This window comes from Epinephelus lanceolatus, chromosome 5 (assembly GCF_041903045.1).
Source record: "Epinephelus lanceolatus isolate andai-2023 chromosome 5, ASM4190304v1, whole genome shotgun sequence".
Lineage (NCBI taxonomy): Eukaryota > Metazoa > Chordata > Actinopteri > Perciformes > Serranidae > Epinephelus > Epinephelus lanceolatus.
In genome coordinates, this window is record NC_135738.1 from 33,122,277 (window position 1) to 33,143,363 (window position 21,087).

The window sequence follows — 21,087 nt, forward strand, 5'->3', positions numbered from 1 at the left end:
AACAGATTGTAGCGCTCCCCGGGTCGCAATGGCAACTACACGAACGGGACGACACCAGCAACTTTTGTCGTATTTGTAATGTTACAGAGATATCATAAGTCGCTGAGGAAACTACTTTCTAATGTGAGAAACAAGCGTTACACAATTTATCTAGTCCGAAAATGTCCCAGGGATGTACCGTTTCTGTGGAAGAGATCCAGTCTTGGTGGGAAGTCCCCGCCATAGCCCACTTCTGCTCGCTGTTCAGGACAGCATTCAACCTTCCCGACTTTGAAATAGAGGTAAATTAAAATTGTTGTTGCTTGCAGTCACGCGAATGTCTTTAGTTGCGGAAAAGAAAAGTTGTTTGTGTCAGCTTTTTTGTCTAAGTGGTGTGTGGAGCGCATTTTGTGTGACTAGCTCTCTGGTTCACCAGCTTAGCACTGTCCTCGGAACTTCTCGTTCGTTAACGTTACTAAGGCAATCCTGTTAGGTAACGAGCTAGCCAGCTCGTTAGCACAGCTACGAGTTAGCTTTAACTGCTAATTGCTGGTCCTCAAAGTTGAAAATACCATAAGAGACTTAAGCTGGCTACAGCAGCCATAATACAGTTTTATGGTCCGATAGTCATAGTAACGTTACGTGTTACTTAGACGTTTAATGTACGGATGCTGTGATGTTTCAGAGTAACTTTAGATAAAGAAGCTCATGAAACAACCATGTGCCACTCGTTTGTTTTCAATCAGCCAGAGCCTCATGTTTATAAAGAATATAAACCATAGTTCAATTCATCTAAACAACAAGCAAATGACAGACGATGATGAAACATGCCTGGGGGAAAAGTGGCAAAATGATGCGAAACTTGTGAACATTTGGGTGGCAACCTTTCAATGTTAAGAGATGTGATTATAGAGCTAAAAGTCGTACAGTAACTGAATTTGTTGTCCTGTTTACTGATTGCACTATACTGCTGTGTTTTGTTGTCTTTTATGTCATGTAAAGTTAAGTTCATGGCGTGAGGTTCGAGTTTATTGTCTTGCAGTTGCAAGCCATCTGGCTTGGGTAGCCATAGGGACGCAGATGCTGTTCAGGCATTGTTTGCTCGCCCAAGTCCTGTTTTGTTGCAAGAAGCGATGGTTTAAACGTTTGTTTCCGACATCAGCTGAGTACAATAAGTTACAGAGGTACGATCGTCCGCCCACTCTCTATACAATGACAGAATAAACTAAATTCATCACACCACGATTACATAATTTAACTTTATCACTCGACCCGACCCCCCTCGTCCCTTGAGATGTGTTTAGAGTTCACAGAATAGCAAATCCCAACACATACCTATTCAAATATTACATCAGAGTTAATGTAAATTGTTAAATTCATCGAGTATTGAATGCACTTTATAGAAATTGGTAAGGTCAACATCACGCATCAACAGTCTCCATCACTCATTCATCCCCACCCCCTTCGGCAGAGAAACACACGTAGGCATCGCTTTGTTATTAAACGAGGTGCAAGCCAGATGGGGGATCGCATTGCGCCTAGTTTACATGGAAGTTAAGGGTCTTGTGCTTTTGCGTTTCTCAGTAGTATAAAGCTGGATTAACGCGGAAAACGCGTTATTGTTTAAGTAAATAATGCCTTATGTAGTTGCAACAAACGGGACGGTTTATCTCCCCGATTTTAACTTTACAAATGCTTCTGTTGATCAAACATGGTGTGAGCCGTTCAGTTTCACACGAGAGTCGCACTGCTACTACTGCAAATGATGTATTCGTCTTTAAACGCATCACTAAGCAGATCTCGTGTGCAGATACACCCCCCCAGCTGGATTTCGAGGAAATATTGAGATTGATGTAGTAGTCTTATACTGTGACATCTCAATCAGACACACGAGTGTTCAAGGTCATAACTCCTCTGGTCCTCAGTATAATGATCTGCAGTTATGATAATAGCTAGATAATAAATGGTAATAGAAGATTACTGCTTTAGGACTTTGATTGAAAGCCAGTGGAAATACGTGTCTCCTAAGGAAGACTGAGCAATATTGTGTCAGTGGGATGTGTGTGAGTGCTGAAATCTCCACTTTGAACTGTTTTGGGTAGAAAAACTAGAGGTGGAGCACACATTACTGAGTTTATCTCATCTTGTTGCATATTTGTGGTGTCTGAAGTCGGTTTAAATTACTGAGTGAATTTTGGCAATGGGTGATTGTGAATGATATCAAAATGGATATGACGTTCTTGGATCCTGTGTTGTCATATACCATCCAAAGCCTGTTATTTGAGTGTAATATTCTCACTTCTTTTGAGTAATCAAAACGCCATTATAACTGTTGTCAGTCTGGATAGACCTCTACAGTTCTGTGTGAAAGAGCAAATTTAAGACAAAACAAAACTGTGTTTGAGCCTACACATGGTGAATGTTCACTTAAGCAATTCATTTGAACCACTTGGCAAAGTTATTGATATTTGATGACTAAAGTGTGCATTGTAGTGTCTATAACAAATTGTCTCAAGCTAAAGCATGTTGTCAGCTTTAACAAACTGTTTCTCTCTCTTACTCTCCAGTGTGTAAGACAAGAAATTGTGTTTTTCTTGATCTGTTTTCTCTGATGTTTTTTAGTGGAGTATTTGTGTTGAGTAAAGCAGGTGGCTTTCTTAGTTTGTAGTGTACAAATCCAATGCCTTTAATGCTGTTATGCTTTGTGTTCTGGGCGCGTGGAAGACCAAATCTGCTTAAGTAGCTATGTTTATATAGAGACTTTTATTCCGCTAATAGTTTCACCAAGAGCGCAATCAGATTTTAAGTGCCTTGTGGAGCCACTTTGACCAGAATAAACTGGCCCATTCTGAAATTTGTCTCACCATTTTTATTTCTTGCTTTGATTTTTTGAAATATATATACACCTGAGCATGTTCGCCAACTTGAGTTAAGTGATGTAAAATAGTTTCAGGTATTTCTGCCAAAGGGCTGTTACATGTCTGAATGTGGTCTGAAGACAGCTTTATGGTCTTCCAGGCAAGATTGTGCTTGGAGCTCTGCTTTCACACCTGTGTGCACTCTGCCATTTGGTGCATAGGGTGGACGTCTGGACAGGTGTTGAATCAGAAAACTATAATGTGTTGTTTATTTGTTAAAAAAAAAAAAGATGGAGTGAAAATGTATTTCTCCTCTGGGATCAATAATGTATGTCTTCTTCTATTAAAATGAGGTCATGCAGATCACCTTAGTTTGACCGTCTGTCCTCTACACCTCAGATACCAGGAAGACTCAGCTCACATCACCGTACTTTTAAGTATGATGATATTACGATAGCAGCTCACATAATCCTGTCCTAGTCCAGTTGGTGCTGCTCTGTGGCTTTGCAAACTTGAATATTTACACTAACTTCTGGCATTCGGGTAAAGTGTAACAGTAGCCAGCAGTGACTTGCTACAGAGGGAGGATATTTGGATTCACTTTCTGAGGACTTTGTGTTTGTAGAAATAAGAGGAAACTGTCTGGCAGACCTGTTTGTTTTGCTTAATGCCACATACCAGCAACACGACAAGCTGGCCGGGGCACTGTCGCAAGTGTAGCACTCCAGGCTGTTTCTCTCTCTCTCTCTCTCTCTCTCTCTCTCTCTCTCTCTCTCTCGCTCTCTCGCTCTCTCTCTTTCTCTCTCTCCGAGTTAGCTTTGCCTTTGTTTTGACCTGTATAGCTGAAGTTGGTGAAAATTTACGCCAGTAGTATGTAATAGTCAATCAATATAAATTTGACACCTGACAAAGTCTTTCAACCTGATGTTTATTTTTTTATTTTTTGTCTTTGTTTTAAGGTGATTTTGGCTGTGCTTGCTTGAAAGTGGTTGGGTAATGTCTGTCAGCTTCAGTTGCAACCCTATCTCTGAATGTGTAGGGTGAACTACCCAAGACTCAGGGGTGGAAAAGGGGGCAGGGAAGGGGCAGGAAGTGGCTGTCATTGGTCATGACAGAGTGGGGGCCGTCAAGTGATTTCACCCTGTCCTGGGCTTTGGTGTCAACATGCTCTGACATACCATACCATCAGTCTTTCCTTGTGGCCATAGCGTCTTATACTGGCCTGTTTCAGTCTTTACCACCCTATCCCTATATTGTAGACAGCAGGTGTTGTGGCTGCTGAGGGCTTCACCCAACACTGCATGTCACAGTATTCTCTTGTTAGACATAAAGTAAGATGACCAAGTAGAGTAACAAGAGTGTTGGGATGCATAATTTCACAGTTCTAGTTTGTTTTGGAGCTCAGTTGTTAAGAGTGACTACTCAGAGGTTCTGATGCCTATTTCATCACAATAGCCCCTTTTCCACCAACATTAATAGGAACTTTTATTACTAGGAATTTGTTTACCTGGGTAAAAGAATTCCTAGGAATCTGTGTGGTTTGCGTTTCCACCGCACCTCAAAGTTCCGGAAAATTTATTCAAATTAGTGTGATGACGTAGATGATTCGCCATGTGCCCTGTATTTGGCTCCGCCAGCTTGGCTGGTCACATGCCAGTGTAGAGTTGGGGCTGTTTGTGTCAGCCAGCAGCTAAGTTTAAAGTATTTTAAGATAAGTGTCAAACGAAGTTAGTCTACATACAGACAGCTGCCATTTGAGCTTATTAGTAACAATTTGCTATTAGCTGAACTAGCATGCTATCCTTGTGTAAGACATAATGTTAGTGTGGGTGGATGTGAGACTGCGGACGGAGCATATTGAATATCACTGTCTACATGTTTACATGTTCATGATTGCTGAACACATGTATGGATAAAGTATTGGCTTCTTACTCTCTAAGAGTTAATGTCACTTATAGTAACGAGTATAGCTGCGGTCAGCGAGTCATTTTCAAGTTATCTTCACTTTGTTTCCACCAGGGCCGGCACAAAAGAACCGATACCGTTAGTGCTTATCAATACTACGGTCTTTAACAATTTAGCTCCAGTGCTAATTCAGTACTGGGTTTCGCTACCCATCCTTAATCAAAACAGACTAACAGCCCTGTGCCTCAACAATTCTGGATAATCTGAAAAGTCCTACCCCCTTACTAGGTACTTTTTCCAGGGTAAATTTGGGGTTGAGGGAAATTTTTTTACCCAGGTAATTTCAGTGGAAAAGCGCAGAGGTTTTTCAAAATTCCGGGTAATTGATAAAAGTTCCTACGGTGGAAAAGGGGCTATTAAAAACATAAAGGAGCTAGACTATATGGGACATTGAGCATATCTATGATTCAGAGTCTGGGGTAGGATTGCCTGCACAAGGTTCTCAACATGGAGGTGGCTGAGCTGGCGGCTAGCAGCTAACAGTGCAAAAAAGGGTTGTAAATCGCAAGCTTTATCACCATATGATATTATATAGATTCATAAGACGATAATAAGATATTTGCTGACACAAAATCTGCCATGGTATGATTTTGATTTTCGATTCAGTTCATGGGCCTGTGATAGATGTGAGACAATATCGGTAAATATTGTCGTGGCTTTTTCATGGCTACTTAGCATTATCTGGCTGGTGTTAGGCTGCTAGCACTGTTAGAATGTTAAGAAAGGAGGTGTTCTTGGATGGAAATGGTGACATGGATGTGCCATCGGAACATAGACTGTATAAAATTTTGGATGTAGTCACCGTGATGTCACCTATTGGTTTGTGGTCTTTTGTTTTGAAGCCCCAAGTTTGGCATTTTGGCAGTTGCCCTCTTGGCTTTTTGGAGCCAGAAGTGACCTTATTTGTGCGACATGCTGGAGCTGTGGAGGAGCAAAGTGTGGACCTGCCTGAGAAGCTGAGGACACTATCGGTAGACAGGCTGTCACTCAAAGTAACTCGCCCTTAGTTATGCATAACTTTAAGGTTTAATAACCTTTAAGCAGTTGAGTTGTAAAAAAAAAAATGGACCCCCGTACAGTTGTCATGAAGGGGGATATTCCTTATAGAGACCAAAACCATTTTTTGCACCAGGCTATTAACATGTTTATTTCTGCTGTAAAGTTGGACATCTTAACATGGGGGTCTATGGGGACTGGCTCCTGGAGTCAGCCTCAAGTGGAAATCAAAGGAACTGCAGTTCTGGCACTGCCATGTTGGCTTCATTTTTCAACCATGGAAATTGCTGCTGGCATGGGAATTTCATTATAAAGGCGTATCATAAAGATGATCATATGTATCGATGTTTTTGCTTTGCATCGATGATATTGGATCATTTATCACTAAATTGGTTTACTGATCCAGATTGATGTACTGTTCCACCCCTAGTGCTAACTACATAAACAGCACTAATGACAACAACAGTGGTGTCAAAGCTAACATTGTAACCCTGGACGGAAACCAAAGGGTGAGCACTAGGCTTCTGCGACAATGGCGTCCTGAAATCAGCACTAACTGCCATATGAGTGCAGAGCAGAGCATCAGCGATTGGCTGGCCAGTGTGACACACACAGAGACTCACATGTACTAACATGCATGTGCTGCTGGACCGGCTTACCATGACAAACACAGAGACATTTGGATTACGACACACAGAGAGGTTGCATGACGTCAGTCTCGGCTCGGGATGCCCTTACTCCACTAAATCTTTACATGGCAAATAGCAGTAAGCTGCAGTATTAATGATCTGAATGTCACATGCAGCTTCTTTAACGACTAGTTAGTGAGAGTATGTTTTTGATCTTTGGGGATTTTTTTTGTTTTGTGCAAGCTACAGTGTTGTAAGTTTGGAAAACTCATGATGGCAAAGGAAACTGACTAAATTTCTACTGTAATAGTGATGTTGAAACACCTGTTTCTGTTTCTCATGGTGGAGGCTTTTGTAATGAATGGCACATTCACACAGACCGCAATGTTTTGTACCCTGTGAAACTGCTACAAGGGTAGATATCGACAAACTCAGCGAGTGAGTCTGACAGTATGGCTGTGGTGCTGTTGGGGCAGCTCTTTTCTTTCTACGGTGCTGGTCAGTGATAATGGAGTCTCCCCCAATCTCCTTGGCTAGTCTTACAAAACAGCCCCTTGCACATTGTTCCTTGGCTGATACACTTCACTGTCGCTGGTTTCCACTTTCCTCAGGCTGCAGGCAGTGAGCTGGGAAAGCAGTGTGTGTATGTGTGTGTGTGGATGAGAGAGTTGAGTGGGTGAGATGGAGAGGAAAGAAAGAATGAGTGGGAGGTAAGGGGAAAGAGGGGAAGTGGAGAAGAGTGTCCTAGAGATGGAGAGCGGGTGAATGAGGAAGAGAAAGCACATTAGTATGAAAGAGTGAGAGCATGATCTGGAGGAAGGAGGCCTAGGGTCAACATGCCTGTTCCCTTTGCCTGGCTTTTTGTCTCTGTGGCGTACGCTTAATTTCTTGGCTATGTGTCTGTGAAATGATGCTTAAAATCCCACAGCCAACAGACGCTGCAGGCCCCTGTTGCTGGATCCTCTGTGATGTGCCCTTCATTGCCAGACGTAGTCCTTCATGCCAAGGACCTCTGTCCCTGTCATCTTCCCACTCCGTGCTCTGTTGGCAGCGTGGTTGGCACATCGTTGTGCATTTATTCCATACATCTTCATCAGCTGCCTGTCATATGATGTGAACCCTGACTTAAATTGGCCTCCTCTCAATGTCCATTGTTGGACTAATGATGAGCTAAGCAACATGGGAATTTCATAAGCCTTCAGTTGGACTTGTGGTTTCTATTTCCTTTATTTTTTTTCTCTGTACAAATTACGTCTTTGCAGTTTGTCATAGTGTGCAGTTGTTGGTGTGAAGGTCCCCATAATACAGACTTCTGACAGTGGCAATTAACAAGAATGATAATAGGAAGAATAAATGTTGCACAGTAGTGGGCGGACAAAGCCAGTCAGCAGTCTTGAGATCTTTTAGATAGATTATTCCTTGTCCCATAACATGATGCTGTTTACCAATGAGAGCCATTACCGTTCTTGTTTGTGTCAGGAAAAGGAGGAGACACCTAGTGAAACAAGGTAAATTTCTACTCTACACTGAAGTGTCTCTTTTTTTTCTGGGTGGGGAAGAGTCTCCAATGTGCACGGGCATAAAAGAGGGTACAGGTTTTAAGACATGCTAGCTGAGTGCCTCTATGGATGGTGATGTTGATTAATTGTCTGTCACTTTGTCCACCACTCAGATCCAGTCTGAAATATCAAGCAACTACTAAATAGCACCTGAGGCCTGTACTACAAAGCAGGATCAGAGGTTAGCGAGGTAACAGGAAAAATCACTGTGGCAATTTATGCTGAACAGCTAACCCCCCCCCCCAAAAAAAAAATCATGTCTCTGGTAAAAAAGTGTCCTACAACTCTGTGTAGATAACTGACTAAAACTGTGTGCACACACAAAGACAGAGATGAGCATACGCATTCCCTTTGTCAGACTGATAAAGGTGTGTGTACGCCAGATTCCTTTGTATGAATCTCCATCGTTGTGGCGCTGGGCACACAAGCGCAAGCCTCATTCCCACACCCACAGTTCACCATAAATGGATGAAGAAATGCCCTCAAATATACGCATGCATATCGATACATGTGCCCTTCCACCACTCATTAGACCTATCAAAGGAATACAGTAAAAAAAAGTACAATTTCAGCGACTGTGGCGCATTGGTGAGGTTCTACAACGGTGCCACAATCTGTAGATATTTGTAGCGTCCTTAATGTTATTTAGTTATGTTTCTGCAAATCAGCATTACAGTATCATCATTATTATTAAATATCACAAGGATGATCAATAATTAATTCACAGCGCTTATATGGAAACTGACTTTATGAAGTGCTCCACAGGTTAAGATAAATTATCATTTACAGGGAGGTGAATCAAAATGACGGTGAAATGTATCACTCAAAAATAACTCAAGATCGACTTTATAAATGCGCCTTTGATTGACATTTTACAGAAAGCTGTGTAAGCTGCAAAAATAACAACAAACACTGAAGTTGGCAAACCACCTAAAAACAATGCTTTCTGGCTCTCAGCTAATATGTAATCTCCTCCTCATTGTAACAGCTACAGCTGTCTCAGGTAAAACGTTGTGCACGCCTCGTCTAAAGAACGTATGAGGTGTGCACATCCTCACCACACATTCTTCCTTTATAAGTTCATAAGTCCAGTTTATGTGTGGAAAAAGGTGTACGCATTTTGTGCGTACGCATCAGTTATACATATGGCCCCTGGCTGATCTGTAAGAAAAAGTATATCTTTTCATAGGTCAGCACAAACCTTATATTGTTCCAGGCTTTCTGTTTCCACTCTGGTTTTCTAAACAGAGCTTCTAACAAATGGAAAGGTTGTTTATGACGCTAAACACACAATGATAATTTTAGCTGCATTTTAATTGTGAACAGTTCATTATATCCTCTGAGTGATAGCTGACGACGTGGCTGATTTGACACTCTATCACTGCAGCTCAGAAAAACAGGAAACACCTGTCTGATGAGAATTGAAAATAAAAACCAAAGAAAAATAATCCACACACTGTTAATTGGCTCCTGTGATTATAAATTTGACATTTTGGTCAGATGGACCTTGTCAGTCGTTAACTACTTTTCCACTCTTTACATCGGTAGCGGAAACAGTTGGATATTACTTTTAAGTGTTTTTCATGTGACATATAGAGTAGTTTTTTCATCTTCCAATTAGATAGCAAGGAGGGGCTGTTGATGACATGTGGGAGGAGCTTTTGATGACGCTGCACTTGTGACCCACTGGCGGTGGATAAACAGGAAACAGCTGATAGCAGGAATGAGCAGCTAGTACTAGTAGCAAGAGGGAAACGCAAACCTGACAGACACTACTGTGAAGATGAGCAACTGGGGAGACAAAGAATTGCGCAACCTCCTTGCCCTTGCAAACAAAGTGGCCATTAACCGTCAAATGACGGGGACGGTGAAGGATGGGCCGACTTACGCGAGAATCGCCGAAGGACTGATCAGTGACTGTTATTCCCATGTTATGCCATTGTTGTTGTTTACAACGGGCTACCGACACATGTCATATGTCACACTAGAGGCTGACATTGTTGTTATATGTCACGCTGTCACACTTCTTTTGCTTCCCGATGCCTGCATACTATCTAAAATCACTCACAGGAGTGGTATAATGCTGCTGTTGTTTGGTTCTGTGTAAAAATGCAGGGGTGTGGTAAAGATTTTGTAGCGGCTCTACAGTGCAACATATGTGTAAAAGGGATTGCTATCTCTTCTTACGAAATCTAGCTTCTGTCTTTGCTTCTGCCGTTTCACACTTGTTTTGATAGCCAGTTTTAATCTTTACATATCCCTTTATTCTCATTAGTTTTTCTTAGTTTTAATCACAACTATACTGTTCAACCTGTCAGTTCAGGAGATCCTGAATAACTTAGTTGAACATTGTGGATAGACCCAGTATCTCCTGAACTGAAAGTCCTCACACACCCTCTCATCTCACGTAGGTGTTTTCATTTATGTTGCCTGACTGGACCTCTTTTCAAGACTGTTTTTGTGTGAAGATTGTCCATGATTGAGAGCTACCTCACTACTAGTTTTGTTGCACCCGTTGGGGAGGGACACTTAACACTGTTATCAATAAAGTTAGTTAATAGAGATGGTGACATCACAAAGCTGCAGCCTGATTAGATGTCTAATCAGCCAGAGTAATTGAAAACACCTGTTTGGGTGTGCAGAGCTGTGAAGATCACAGTAAGCTTTTATTCTTGTCACTGCTTCTGTTGACGGATTATGAAATATCTTCTCACTCATCATTAGCTGCCAAACTCCTGTCACCCAGCTTCATCTACATCAACCCCTGTCCCCTCCAGTCTTGTGTTTGGCATGTTCAAGGACTAACCTCTCTGTCTACCTCTCCCCAAGCACCATCCTCATTGCCATCACTTGTCCCACTACCGCCTACCCATTAGCAGTCCCTCTACCCCATCCCCTTCCCGAGCCCCAGCAGCCTCCCTGTCTCTGAGCCCCAGCCCCTGGCATCACCATGACTAAACCCCAGATGGTGGTTCTTTCTTTCCCTTCCCCCTGGAGGATGGAGGCTCTCCACTCTGACTGGGTGCTAGCTGCTGCGGCTGCAGCCCTTATAGGGTGGGGGCTCCTATTTTTGCAAAGCCCGCAGTCTGATTGTAAAAGAAGATTTAGTCCTATTAGATCTGGTAAATAAGCAAGAGCAGGCAGCCTGTAAGCATGTTCTTGTTTCTGTTGTCTAGAAAGCAAATGGATTAACGGGGGGAATAGGATCAAGGCTTAAGTGTTGCTCCATCATGGCCCAACTTCAGACACACACTCACTCTCTTGCTGATTCCCAGTTTTTGTGGATTAATACTGCAGATAGCAGTCACTTAATATGTGTTGCCAGTCTGGCCTCAATTAGGGGGCTTTGAAGTGAGGGCCAAGGATGGTTGTGGTGATGATGTGTGGCAGGATATTACTAGCAGAAGCAAGCAGAGGTTGGAATTGGTGATTTTTTTTTTCCTATTATTTGCTGTGATATCTGCACTATTATCATAAATTGTCAGTGTTTGGTGACTTAAATCACCGATAATGTGTTTATCTTCAGCCTTGGGCTGCTTTACCTCCTTTGTCAGTTCCAGGGAGGAGATTAGAGCCCCCCACACAACAACAATGATCCATTCTCATCCCTGATCTCCACTGTTCACTCATTGCTCATCCCTTTCCCTTTCTTTCCTTCTGTCCCACCCACTGACACATCCCCAGATCAACCCTTCTTACGGCCTCACAGACACCAACCTCTGACACTTTCCTTTCCAGATCAGGCTACACATAAAGCCTTCAAAACTTTTTCCTCGCTCTATGAGTGCCCCTCGAAGATGAACCTTTTTGCATGTCTTTCTTAATACCCTCCCTTGCATGGACTGTTTGGAGGGGGTGTGCTTTGCAAGAGGCTGCTGCCCCTCCCCCAGTTGTGATTGACAAGTGAGAGCAGCAGTACATGCATCAGATGGTTTCACATGGGGAGTGTGTGCACAGAGGGGGAGGTAGAGGGGCACATACACCGGGGTTTGTTTCAGCCAGCTCCATTGTTGCAGCTCCCCATGGTTCCCTCTCTCTGTCTCCAGTCTGGGGCGGCATCCCTCCAGTGTTGCTTTTTCACTCTGTGCCTTTGCGTCTGGTCGTGAAGCAAAGATGAGAAGGCTGAGAGAAAGTAAGTGATGAGAACTTCACGAAATCAGGTCTCATCCAGTGGGAGTCCTGGAAAACTTACTGGAGTCACTGGTTAATATATGTTTTTTTTACAGCCCAGTAACAGTGTTTTGTTTTATGTTGGTGTGTTTTTGTGTCTGTTTGTGTGTGTGATGCAACACCACAATGAGAGGTGGTAATAAAGAGAGAGATTTATTCTGGAACATGTTCTTAGAGAAAACAGAGTAGGCAAAAAAAGTGGAAATTTTTATAGCAATGCTGACTGGAGATTTGTCTGAGAGCTGGCATAACGGGATGCACAGGAGGGGTGTGGATCTGTGAGGCTTTAGTGGGGTGCAGACTGGCACGCACTTGGCTGACTACATAGATTGCAGGAGGCCACAGGCTAAAATAAAGAGTTCTGGTTGGCACACTTTGAGTGTTTACAACCCCAGTGTATCTCTGCACAGTTTGTTTTCAAAATATTAACTAGTGCTAAAAAATGTAGGCTATTCCTCATCTGTCGCTGTCGGACCAAATAGCACTGTAGTTTGGAAGTATTAGATCTGAGTGGGCGTTCAGACCATCTACAGCCCTGCATTGTTTCAGTTACTGGTGACACAATGAAATACAATCCAGAAACGTAGCGCAATACTGGATGAGTTTGCATAGCATTCCAACAAAAGTTGAGCCAGGTTCAACTTTTCTGATGGAGCATTTGCTTCAATGGAGGGGTGTCATTCAAATGAATAAGTAAGATTCAGACTGAAAATAGCCCTGTTTTGCACGGAGCACGTAGGTGAGACAATGATGTAGTACCTGGTACTAGAAGTACAATTTTTCAAAGGCTTATCAGACACCAACACATGGCTTAATGGTTTGTAAAACTCACACACAGGATTTTACAGGTCTGGAAAGTTATGATGGCGGCGGCTGTTATATCTTTGGTCACAACAATCACAAGGTAAACAGTAGAAATACGGAGTTAATGTTATAAAGCAGTCTGCTAGGGTGTGTGCCTAAACATACTTCATTAACCTAATCAGATAATGTTGCAGTGCATCGCTGCAAAAGTTGAGCGTGATTCAACTTTTTTGCCTTTTTGCAGTCAATCTTGGGGACTTATTTAAATGAATTAGAGCACTGGGTTTTTTCACACAGGGTTCATGTTGGACTGAATCTGGCCTAAGTGTATTTGGAGCTATTGCATCATTGTTTGGGGATATCAGGACCTTGATATGCCAGGCTGAATTCAAAGAACTAGAGCCACGAAGACCCAACACTGTGTCATCTTTTGCCTTTTGTTATGTGTTGCACTTTAATTACAGTGCAAAGACTACAACCAATTCTCAGAGTACAATACCTACTGATTCTTTAGGCTGAACAGCTATTCAAACAGCTTACACTCTCCAACTTCTTCTGATGTATGAATTCGGCATACTGAAAAGAAACGTATGTATTAGTCACTGGTGCAGGTTTCTGCAAGTTACATAGCCAGTTGTGTTTGCTGGAATGCATGACTAAGGGCCCTGACGCACCATGGTCGGCCGTTGGTCAATGTCAGGCTGTTGGTGAGTGTCTGTTGCGCTCGTTTTGGCGGTGTGCCCTGCAGTTTTGGCACTAGTTGGCCCTCGTCGGCTTTTTGTCGGTGAATAAAATCAATCTGATTGGCAGTTCAGCTCAGAGCATGAAAAGAGAAACCAAAGTGAGGAAAGCAAACAAATGACTTAAGACAAGAGGGTGCTAGATTGAAACAAATTTGTTATATTAGGTAAAATTATGTTTTAAGCTACTGAGTTCTTCATCAGAAACAGTTCATAATTGTTTGTGTTACTGTTCAGTAGTCCACAGTAAATACCCTCTGTTCTATTAACGTTGGGTTGTGTTGTTAATGTGCGTAGTGGTGTCTTGAATCTGTCTTGTCAGTCTTCCGGGTTCCTTTTTAAGTAACTGATACAGACTACCCCCGCCTGCTGGTATGGATTATTATGTCCTCCTTATGCAGCGCAGAGCGTACAAGCTAGTTGGTCATTGGCTGTGTTCTCTGCAGTGTGTTTAGGTACAATTTTTTGGCAACGTGAGAGTAAGCAACAGTTGGTCTTTGTTTCTACTGTTCTGTCATGTCAGTTTGGTGTGTCTTGGCCTTAAGGCTACACTAATATGCTATTGTTTTCAAACACTCTGGCATTTTCAAACTCATGAAATAAAGATGCTGCTAACCCTGTTATAGTTTGAAAACTCCGGGACTGGGTTTTAGTCCAGATGGGTGAAAATGGAGACTTTTGAAAATGATGAGGTAGACACTTAGGTAAGTGGTGTTACTTTCAGTAACTGTTCCACCTTGTTGACCAAGCAAAGAAATCTCTATTCTTACTTTTAATCATTACTGTTCTTCTGCTTTAGCATTTCCTGCAACCAAGCAACCAACTGCAGAGTAGACAATCTGCTTCCTGTTTACACTGGCACGCACCTGCCCAGTGCACTGGTTCATCATTTGATATGTTTTTTAGGTGTGTTGGTATGAATGGGGATTATTGCTGAAACAGTGCTTAAGTGCTTTTAAAACGCTGTTTTGAAATGTAAACATAATAGTGTGGATGTAGCCAAAGACAGGTGTTGCTGCCCCTGCACCACCTGTTCGCTCACCATATTTAGGTGTCTTTGCTACCGATGATTGCCTCCAAATGTTTCACTTACATTTTGGAAAGATATTCACTTCCGTTCTTCTGCCACCTAGTATGTCCATTTAAACGTTTTCTTTAAAAGCTACTATTCCTCTCCTGTCAAGTAGCAGTTCCTCCTCATGTCTTTGTGCTTTGACTCCAAGGCTGCAGCCATCTGCTTCATGTTGTTTTCCTCATTTCAAGACTCCTCCCTCTGCCATCTACAACCACAGTGGTCACAGACTATTTTTTCTCTCCTCAGAGCCAGCAGGCTGAATTTTAACGATCTGCTCGTGTGTATGTGCACGTATATGCAGGCGCATTTTTGTGTAGTCTGCGAATGGGACCACTGGGATGTAAGCTGAAGCAGGAAGCTCCATTTTATATAAGGAAGTTGATGATGTGGTTTCCTCAGAGCTGACAGTGGAATTATGAGAGGCGCTGGGCTGTACTGGGTGGCCTCCCATCTCCTGTGCTTAATGATCTTCACCCACATAGCTAGCAAGCTAGGCCAAGGCAAAGGGCCTCCATCTGTTTCAGGAAGGATCTGTCCACCATCCACCCCCCCCCCCCCCCCCCCCCCCACACACACACACACACACACACACACACAGCCTCTCCTCCACTACCCCTTCATACAGCCCAGCCACCTGTCCCACCTGGCCCTGACACACTATAATGAAACTCACTGAAAGTTGAAACTGACCTTACAGTTGTGCAGTGTATGAGCTATAATTAGTGTTTGTCACTGTTCCTATGTAGTAGTGTAGCTTATTTAGATCAACCTGTTTGCGTATGTACATGAACAAATGGTGTCCTCGCCTGGAGGCTCTAGTTGTTTGAACGTGTCAAAATGCTAGTTAAAACAGGTGTGGAGGACACGACTTTTCACTCTGGCTCAAAGAGACATGCTGTAAATCAAGATTGACTATTCAGGCAAATAAGCCAACAAGTTTTTGTTTTGATGCATCAGTCAGTTACGACTGGCAGCAACTCAAAGATGTTGATGCTTTTCTCTGATGATCAGATGAGCGGTACATCCTGAGGATGCGAGGGCGTTTTCCTGTGGTGTTATGGCTGTGTGTGCATGTTTGTCATGTGGCAGGAGGTGGTTACGTGTGGGGGTGGAGGGTGTTGTCAGATGATGGCTCCTGGAGGAACCATGTGGGAGATAAAAGTGGGAGGGGAGTGGGGGAGGAAGAAATGAAGAAAGAAGCAAAGGAGAGGAAGAGAGGGGCCTTTACACAACAAACACTCCTCCCTTCCCCCTCAGCTAGCTGTGCACACGTCCTCCAACTGTTGGTGATATAGACCCCGGAGGAGCTGTTAACGGCAGTGGCATGGAAAGTATCTGCTATGAGGGTAGCCAGAGAGGCCAACTCCTTGATACTACAGGCTCTGTGGATCTGCCACAACCTCAGAGCTGCTGATACATATGCTTCTGCACTGCTTATCACAACTCTGTGTCTCTTTTTCTCTCTCTTACTTGCTGCATGCATTGGCCAGACACACACACACACATTTTATCTCCGTTTTTCTCTCTGCAGATATGACTAGGGCACATGATGGGGCCATTCTTGTCCACTGAGAAAACCACATTTCACTTTTATCTGCAAATGCAGATGGTGTGTTCTGCCTTGAAGTCAGTTCAGCCTTGATGTCTCCTTTCTTTTAAAAAGTCTGCTCCTCTCTCCTCAGTTGATTCATGCCTCATGTCTCTTGACATTCACCAACCTGCTCCTCATATCAAACAGAGACCTAGAGTTTTGTCCTTCTAGTAAAGACTCATCGTTTGCTTGGCATCATTAAACCCCTTTCATACAGCAGCTTTGCACAATTAAATATTACTGAATGCTCATTCAACCCAAGTTGGACCCACCCTTTTGAGACAGCTGTCACAGGTTAATCTCTGGTTGTCACCTTAAGCAGATAGTCTGCGATGTAGTGCCATATATTTCACTTGCAAACCATATAGTCCCACAGAATTACACTGGATCTGTACTATGTTACATAAAAGCTGTTTCAGTTTCACGCCTCTTCTTTTGTCCATTAGCACGCTCCTACTCTTGCTTGCCTTTTCTATTTCTCTCCTCTCCGTCCTTTTTCTTTCTCTCTGTTTCTGGGGAGTCTGTAAATGAGGTTTAGACGTCGATATCACTCAGGTATTTCCGTCCCTAATAGAGAAGCATGATCACCAAAGCCAGGCATCCAACCAAGCGTCCGAACCATGTTTAACCATGGTTGGGAGGAGGGGTGTAATTGAGAACTGACAGACATGTGTCATCTCGTTCATATAGAATGCACAAGTCACAGTGCTGGCCTGAATGAGGAGTTACCTACAAGGACATGACAAGTCTGTAATAGCTGAGCAAAGTATTTTTATTATGAGTATTTTGGGGTTTAAACATGGAGGAAAGAAGAGATGTGGAGAGGGACAAGATTTCTAAAAGGCTGTATTTACCTGTTAACATGCGTCACAGGTGATCCGATGATCACCACTTGACAGAGCTAAATACAATTGTAAATGACCACCAAGAAGCATTGTGATCCAGTCACTCAAACCACATGTCAAGTTGGTCTTGGACACATTTGTCCACGTATCTTTTGGAACATAAACACCGATGTGAGCTGATGCCTCCCTGGCAATAAGTTTGTCATCAGTGCAGGATGCCGTGGTTGTTTTGTTGACAGTTCGCCAACAGTCTACAACTTGCCCATTTCGCACGAGTTTGACTAAGTGTTGCATGGCCTTCCATCATTTTGCGCTGTTGAAGGAGACGTACAGGAGTATACTGACAGCAATATCTCCAGCTGTACCGACACAACTGCTTACATGACCAATGATCATGCTAGAGAGCAGCTAGCGAGAGTGTGGACCAGCCCCCCCAAGAAGTGAAGTGTGCCGGGCTTTGAAGACCATTTTTGTAGTTATCAAACAATAAAGAGCCTTTTTCCCATTGACTTACAGGGCAAAAGGGACTTCTGTAAATCTGTAGAAAATGTTTTTTTTAGCATCACAACTGCAAAATGACGAAATTATGTTTTTCCTATCGGACATTCATCCATTTGTTCCTATAACATTTTGGAAGTTTAGAAGAGCTGCCAATTAAATCATTTTAACCCCTTTCAATTTAGTGGAGCTCTACTCTCTTTGTACATCCATGGTATGGACTTAGTAACCATGCACAGGCTCTTTAACCCTCTAGTGTAAGTAACATAGGTAGTAATGAATTCTGAACACAAATGGTCAGCTGAAGATGCATGATAGACACAGGCGTGAACGGCAATGTGTCTTCCAGTGGCTGTCCAGTCCACTTGTGCGCAAAACCCAAAATGCATGCTAATACCAGGTATAAACAGGCTCAATGATGTCTCAAGAACGTTGTACAATGGCAGAGCATACAAAAAGAAGAGTGGGATTATGGAAAGCCCTCTATCTTTAGCTAGAGGTCAACTCCTTCACTGCTTGACAGTTGATGGTTATTGGGTTCATATGCTGATTCTGACATCCAACAATAAAGTGAAACCTTTCGCCTTGTCTTTGAATCATTGCATGTGTTCAAAGGCTACATTAGATTTTATGTTAAGTTTGAGGAAATTGGAGCCAGACTCCCACTTAGATTATTAAGTCCCTTTGACAGTGTCAAGCCAACCCGACTTTGACAAACTGCATGTGTGTGCTTTGTTGACTGGATGGTAAGGGACTTGACACAACTCCACCTTTTCATCGTCTCCATGGGGTACAGTTTGTTGTGGCCCAGTTCTATCCATGACACATTATTAAAAAACAAACACTGGTAATATTGAACCAATATATTATCTTGTTTCTATAAATATCTTCACTGTAATATTGCCTGATAGATAATGCAACCAAAATAATTAGATGGACACATAAAGGTATAAGTTTTTGGTTACTGTCCATAAACAGTATTGTGAATGTGAAAGTCAACCCCAGATTCACTCTTGTTTGCTATATTTGCATTTTTTCATAGCTGTGTCTGCCATTTTCGTAGCATCCTCTTGATAACATGCTGCCTACAGTCTGCTGTCTAGTCACTATGTTTTTATAAAGTCCTGACCTCACCTGTGTGCTGTGCCCTGGAACGTTCAAACACAGCAACATAACAAGTAAATACAGGCAGACAGCAGAGTCTGCCGATAAGTACACAACCACACACTTCTAGTGGGTCATAAGTGATGTTTGATAGGGCTTAATTCTGTATAAGGCTATGCATTGTTTTTAGGAAAATCCTGCGTAGAATGCCTTCAAGGAAAGATCATCTTCAAGTTACTAACGATGAGTGAAATGGCATTTTTTTTTATGATGGCTGGCCCACATCAGATATGAAAAAGGCACCAGAACAGTGTACAAAAATCTAAAATCATTTGGTTTTGCAACTTAGGTTGCTTTTGCATTGTCATTTTTGTATTTGTAATGATGACCAATGGTTCAGCCTAAGCGATGCTAAATAAAAGTGGTTGCAATTTTTCCTTAGTGAAGATAAAGATTGATTGCTAGACATTTGATACCAGCTGTCATGCTTTTTCAGCTCTGTTTTCCCATCCTCACCACAGTGCTAGACTGCCATTTGGAGATCTTTTTTAGGTGGTCAACAATGCCAGCTTGGTGTAGCTTGTGGCAAGTATGAATCCAGCTGAAGTTTCATGCTGGCATGCTTTTTGGACAAAAGTAAACATACAACAACATCAGGACTTGTGTGGTGTTCATATTGTGTGTGTGCGTGTGTGTGTGTGTGTGTACAAATGGCCACATGGGGTTAAAATGAAGGCATTGCTTTTGTGAGTGATGGAAGCTGCTACCTATACTGTGAAAATTCAGGCATTTTATCCTATTAATGTTAGTGAAGGTACATTAGGTGTGACAGGATCTTGTGAGAATGAGAACAGGACAAGCGGCAAGCTGTGTTGACACCACAGGTGTTACTTCTCACACTGTTTGCTGTTGTATTGAATAGATGGATAGGTGAGACACTGCCTCAAACAATTGTTCTGAGTGGGGATTTTCTGTCTAAATGCTTCTTTGTACTTCCCACCGTGCCAATTAATAATTTTGGGAGAATCACTGCCAATCACAGGAGTCCACACTGTCCTCAGCTACAGTGGAGCCAGCGACTGGCTGAAGTGGGGACAATGTGTGGAGGCAGAGAAGAGATAAGGAATACAGAGAGAGGAAAAAGTGGGGTGGAGAGCGGAGCAAGGGTGTTGTCAGGGGAATAATAGAATGCCTCAGAGGCCCTCATTGACACTGGGCAGCAGGACAGGGGGAGGAAAATGGTGTGGAAAAGAGGAATAAGAGGTTAAGCAAGCCAGAGACGCAGAGAGAGAAACAACAGGGGAGTTGGGTGAGAGAAGTGGCAAATACCTTCAGGGTAAATTGCTGATTGCAAGCCAGGCCTGCAGAGGGGCTGTGGTGATGACACACCTTTTGACAAGCCTTGACTCTCCCTCCGATCTTTGTCTTGGTGTGTGAATACGAAAAGCCTGTTTTGTTCACTGCAGTAGCTTAGTGATAAATCTGGCAGTTTAGCTCTATGATTTAAACTCTTTATAGCTTATCAGCCATCCAGCTCTCTTATCTTTGAGTCCCATTGATCATTAATGTGAAGCAGCCGAAGTACTGCACTGTGTTTATTTTGTTGGGGCGCGTGTATAAATGAATGTCAGTAGAAGTGTGTTTTCTTTTTGTTGTTGACTCTGTTTGCCAAGGGTTGTGGGTTGCGTCCTTGTAGCGTATTAGTTTGGCCACTAGTTCTTGTGTGTGTGTATGTGTGTGCTGATGGAGGGGAAAGGTTCCCACAGGACATGTCCAGCTGCAGCCGAGTGTCCCTCGCAGCCCTTCATCAAGATGAGTGTTTGTTAGCGCCCGGCCACAAGGGATTGGCCAGCTGGATGGATGGCTGAAGAAAGGGCACGCACACCACATTAATTCCCCGTCCCTCTGCCATCTGAGATGTAGTGTGGCACTTCAAAGGTGGAGCAGGGTGGTGTTAATCCACGGGCTGGAGCAAGCCCTCCACTCTGCTGTGCTGTACTCAACTCTTCCCCTGGCCCTGGCCCCCGGCTTTGGCGAAGTGTGATCAAAGTGCAGTCTGTCTCTGATGGATGGGCTCCCTCTGGCCCAGAGGCTGCCTGACAGGGAACCAGGAAGTGGAAAAGAGCGTGACACAGGATCTCTCGGCATCCTATGCACATGTGTGTGTACACACACTATACACACACTATCTTTCTATCCTTTAATGATCAGAGCTCATGGCTATGATATAGTTCTGCGGCTGGATAACATACATACATTTAGACAAGTCATGAC

The 21,087-nt window shown here is 43.0% G+C and overlaps 1 protein-coding gene across 5 annotated transcripts in view; it reads left to right on the forward strand.

The window, feature by feature from the left end:
- cecr2 (CECR2 histone acetyl-lysine reader) overlaps positions 1-21,087 on the forward strand; it is a 46,109-nt gene continuing 25,022 nt past the window's right edge. For 4 of the 5 annotated variants that reach the window (XM_033635247.2, XM_033635248.2, XM_078168101.1 and 1 more), the window contains exon 1: positions 1-281. In XM_033635247.2, coding sequence (XP_033491138.2) covers positions 162-281 — 120 coding nt within the window. In that variant the 5' untranslated portion in view covers positions 1-161. Of the gene's footprint in view, positions 282-19,559; positions 20,973-21,087 lie in introns of those variants that run through there. The other variant, XM_078168102.1, reaches the window with a different exon arrangement.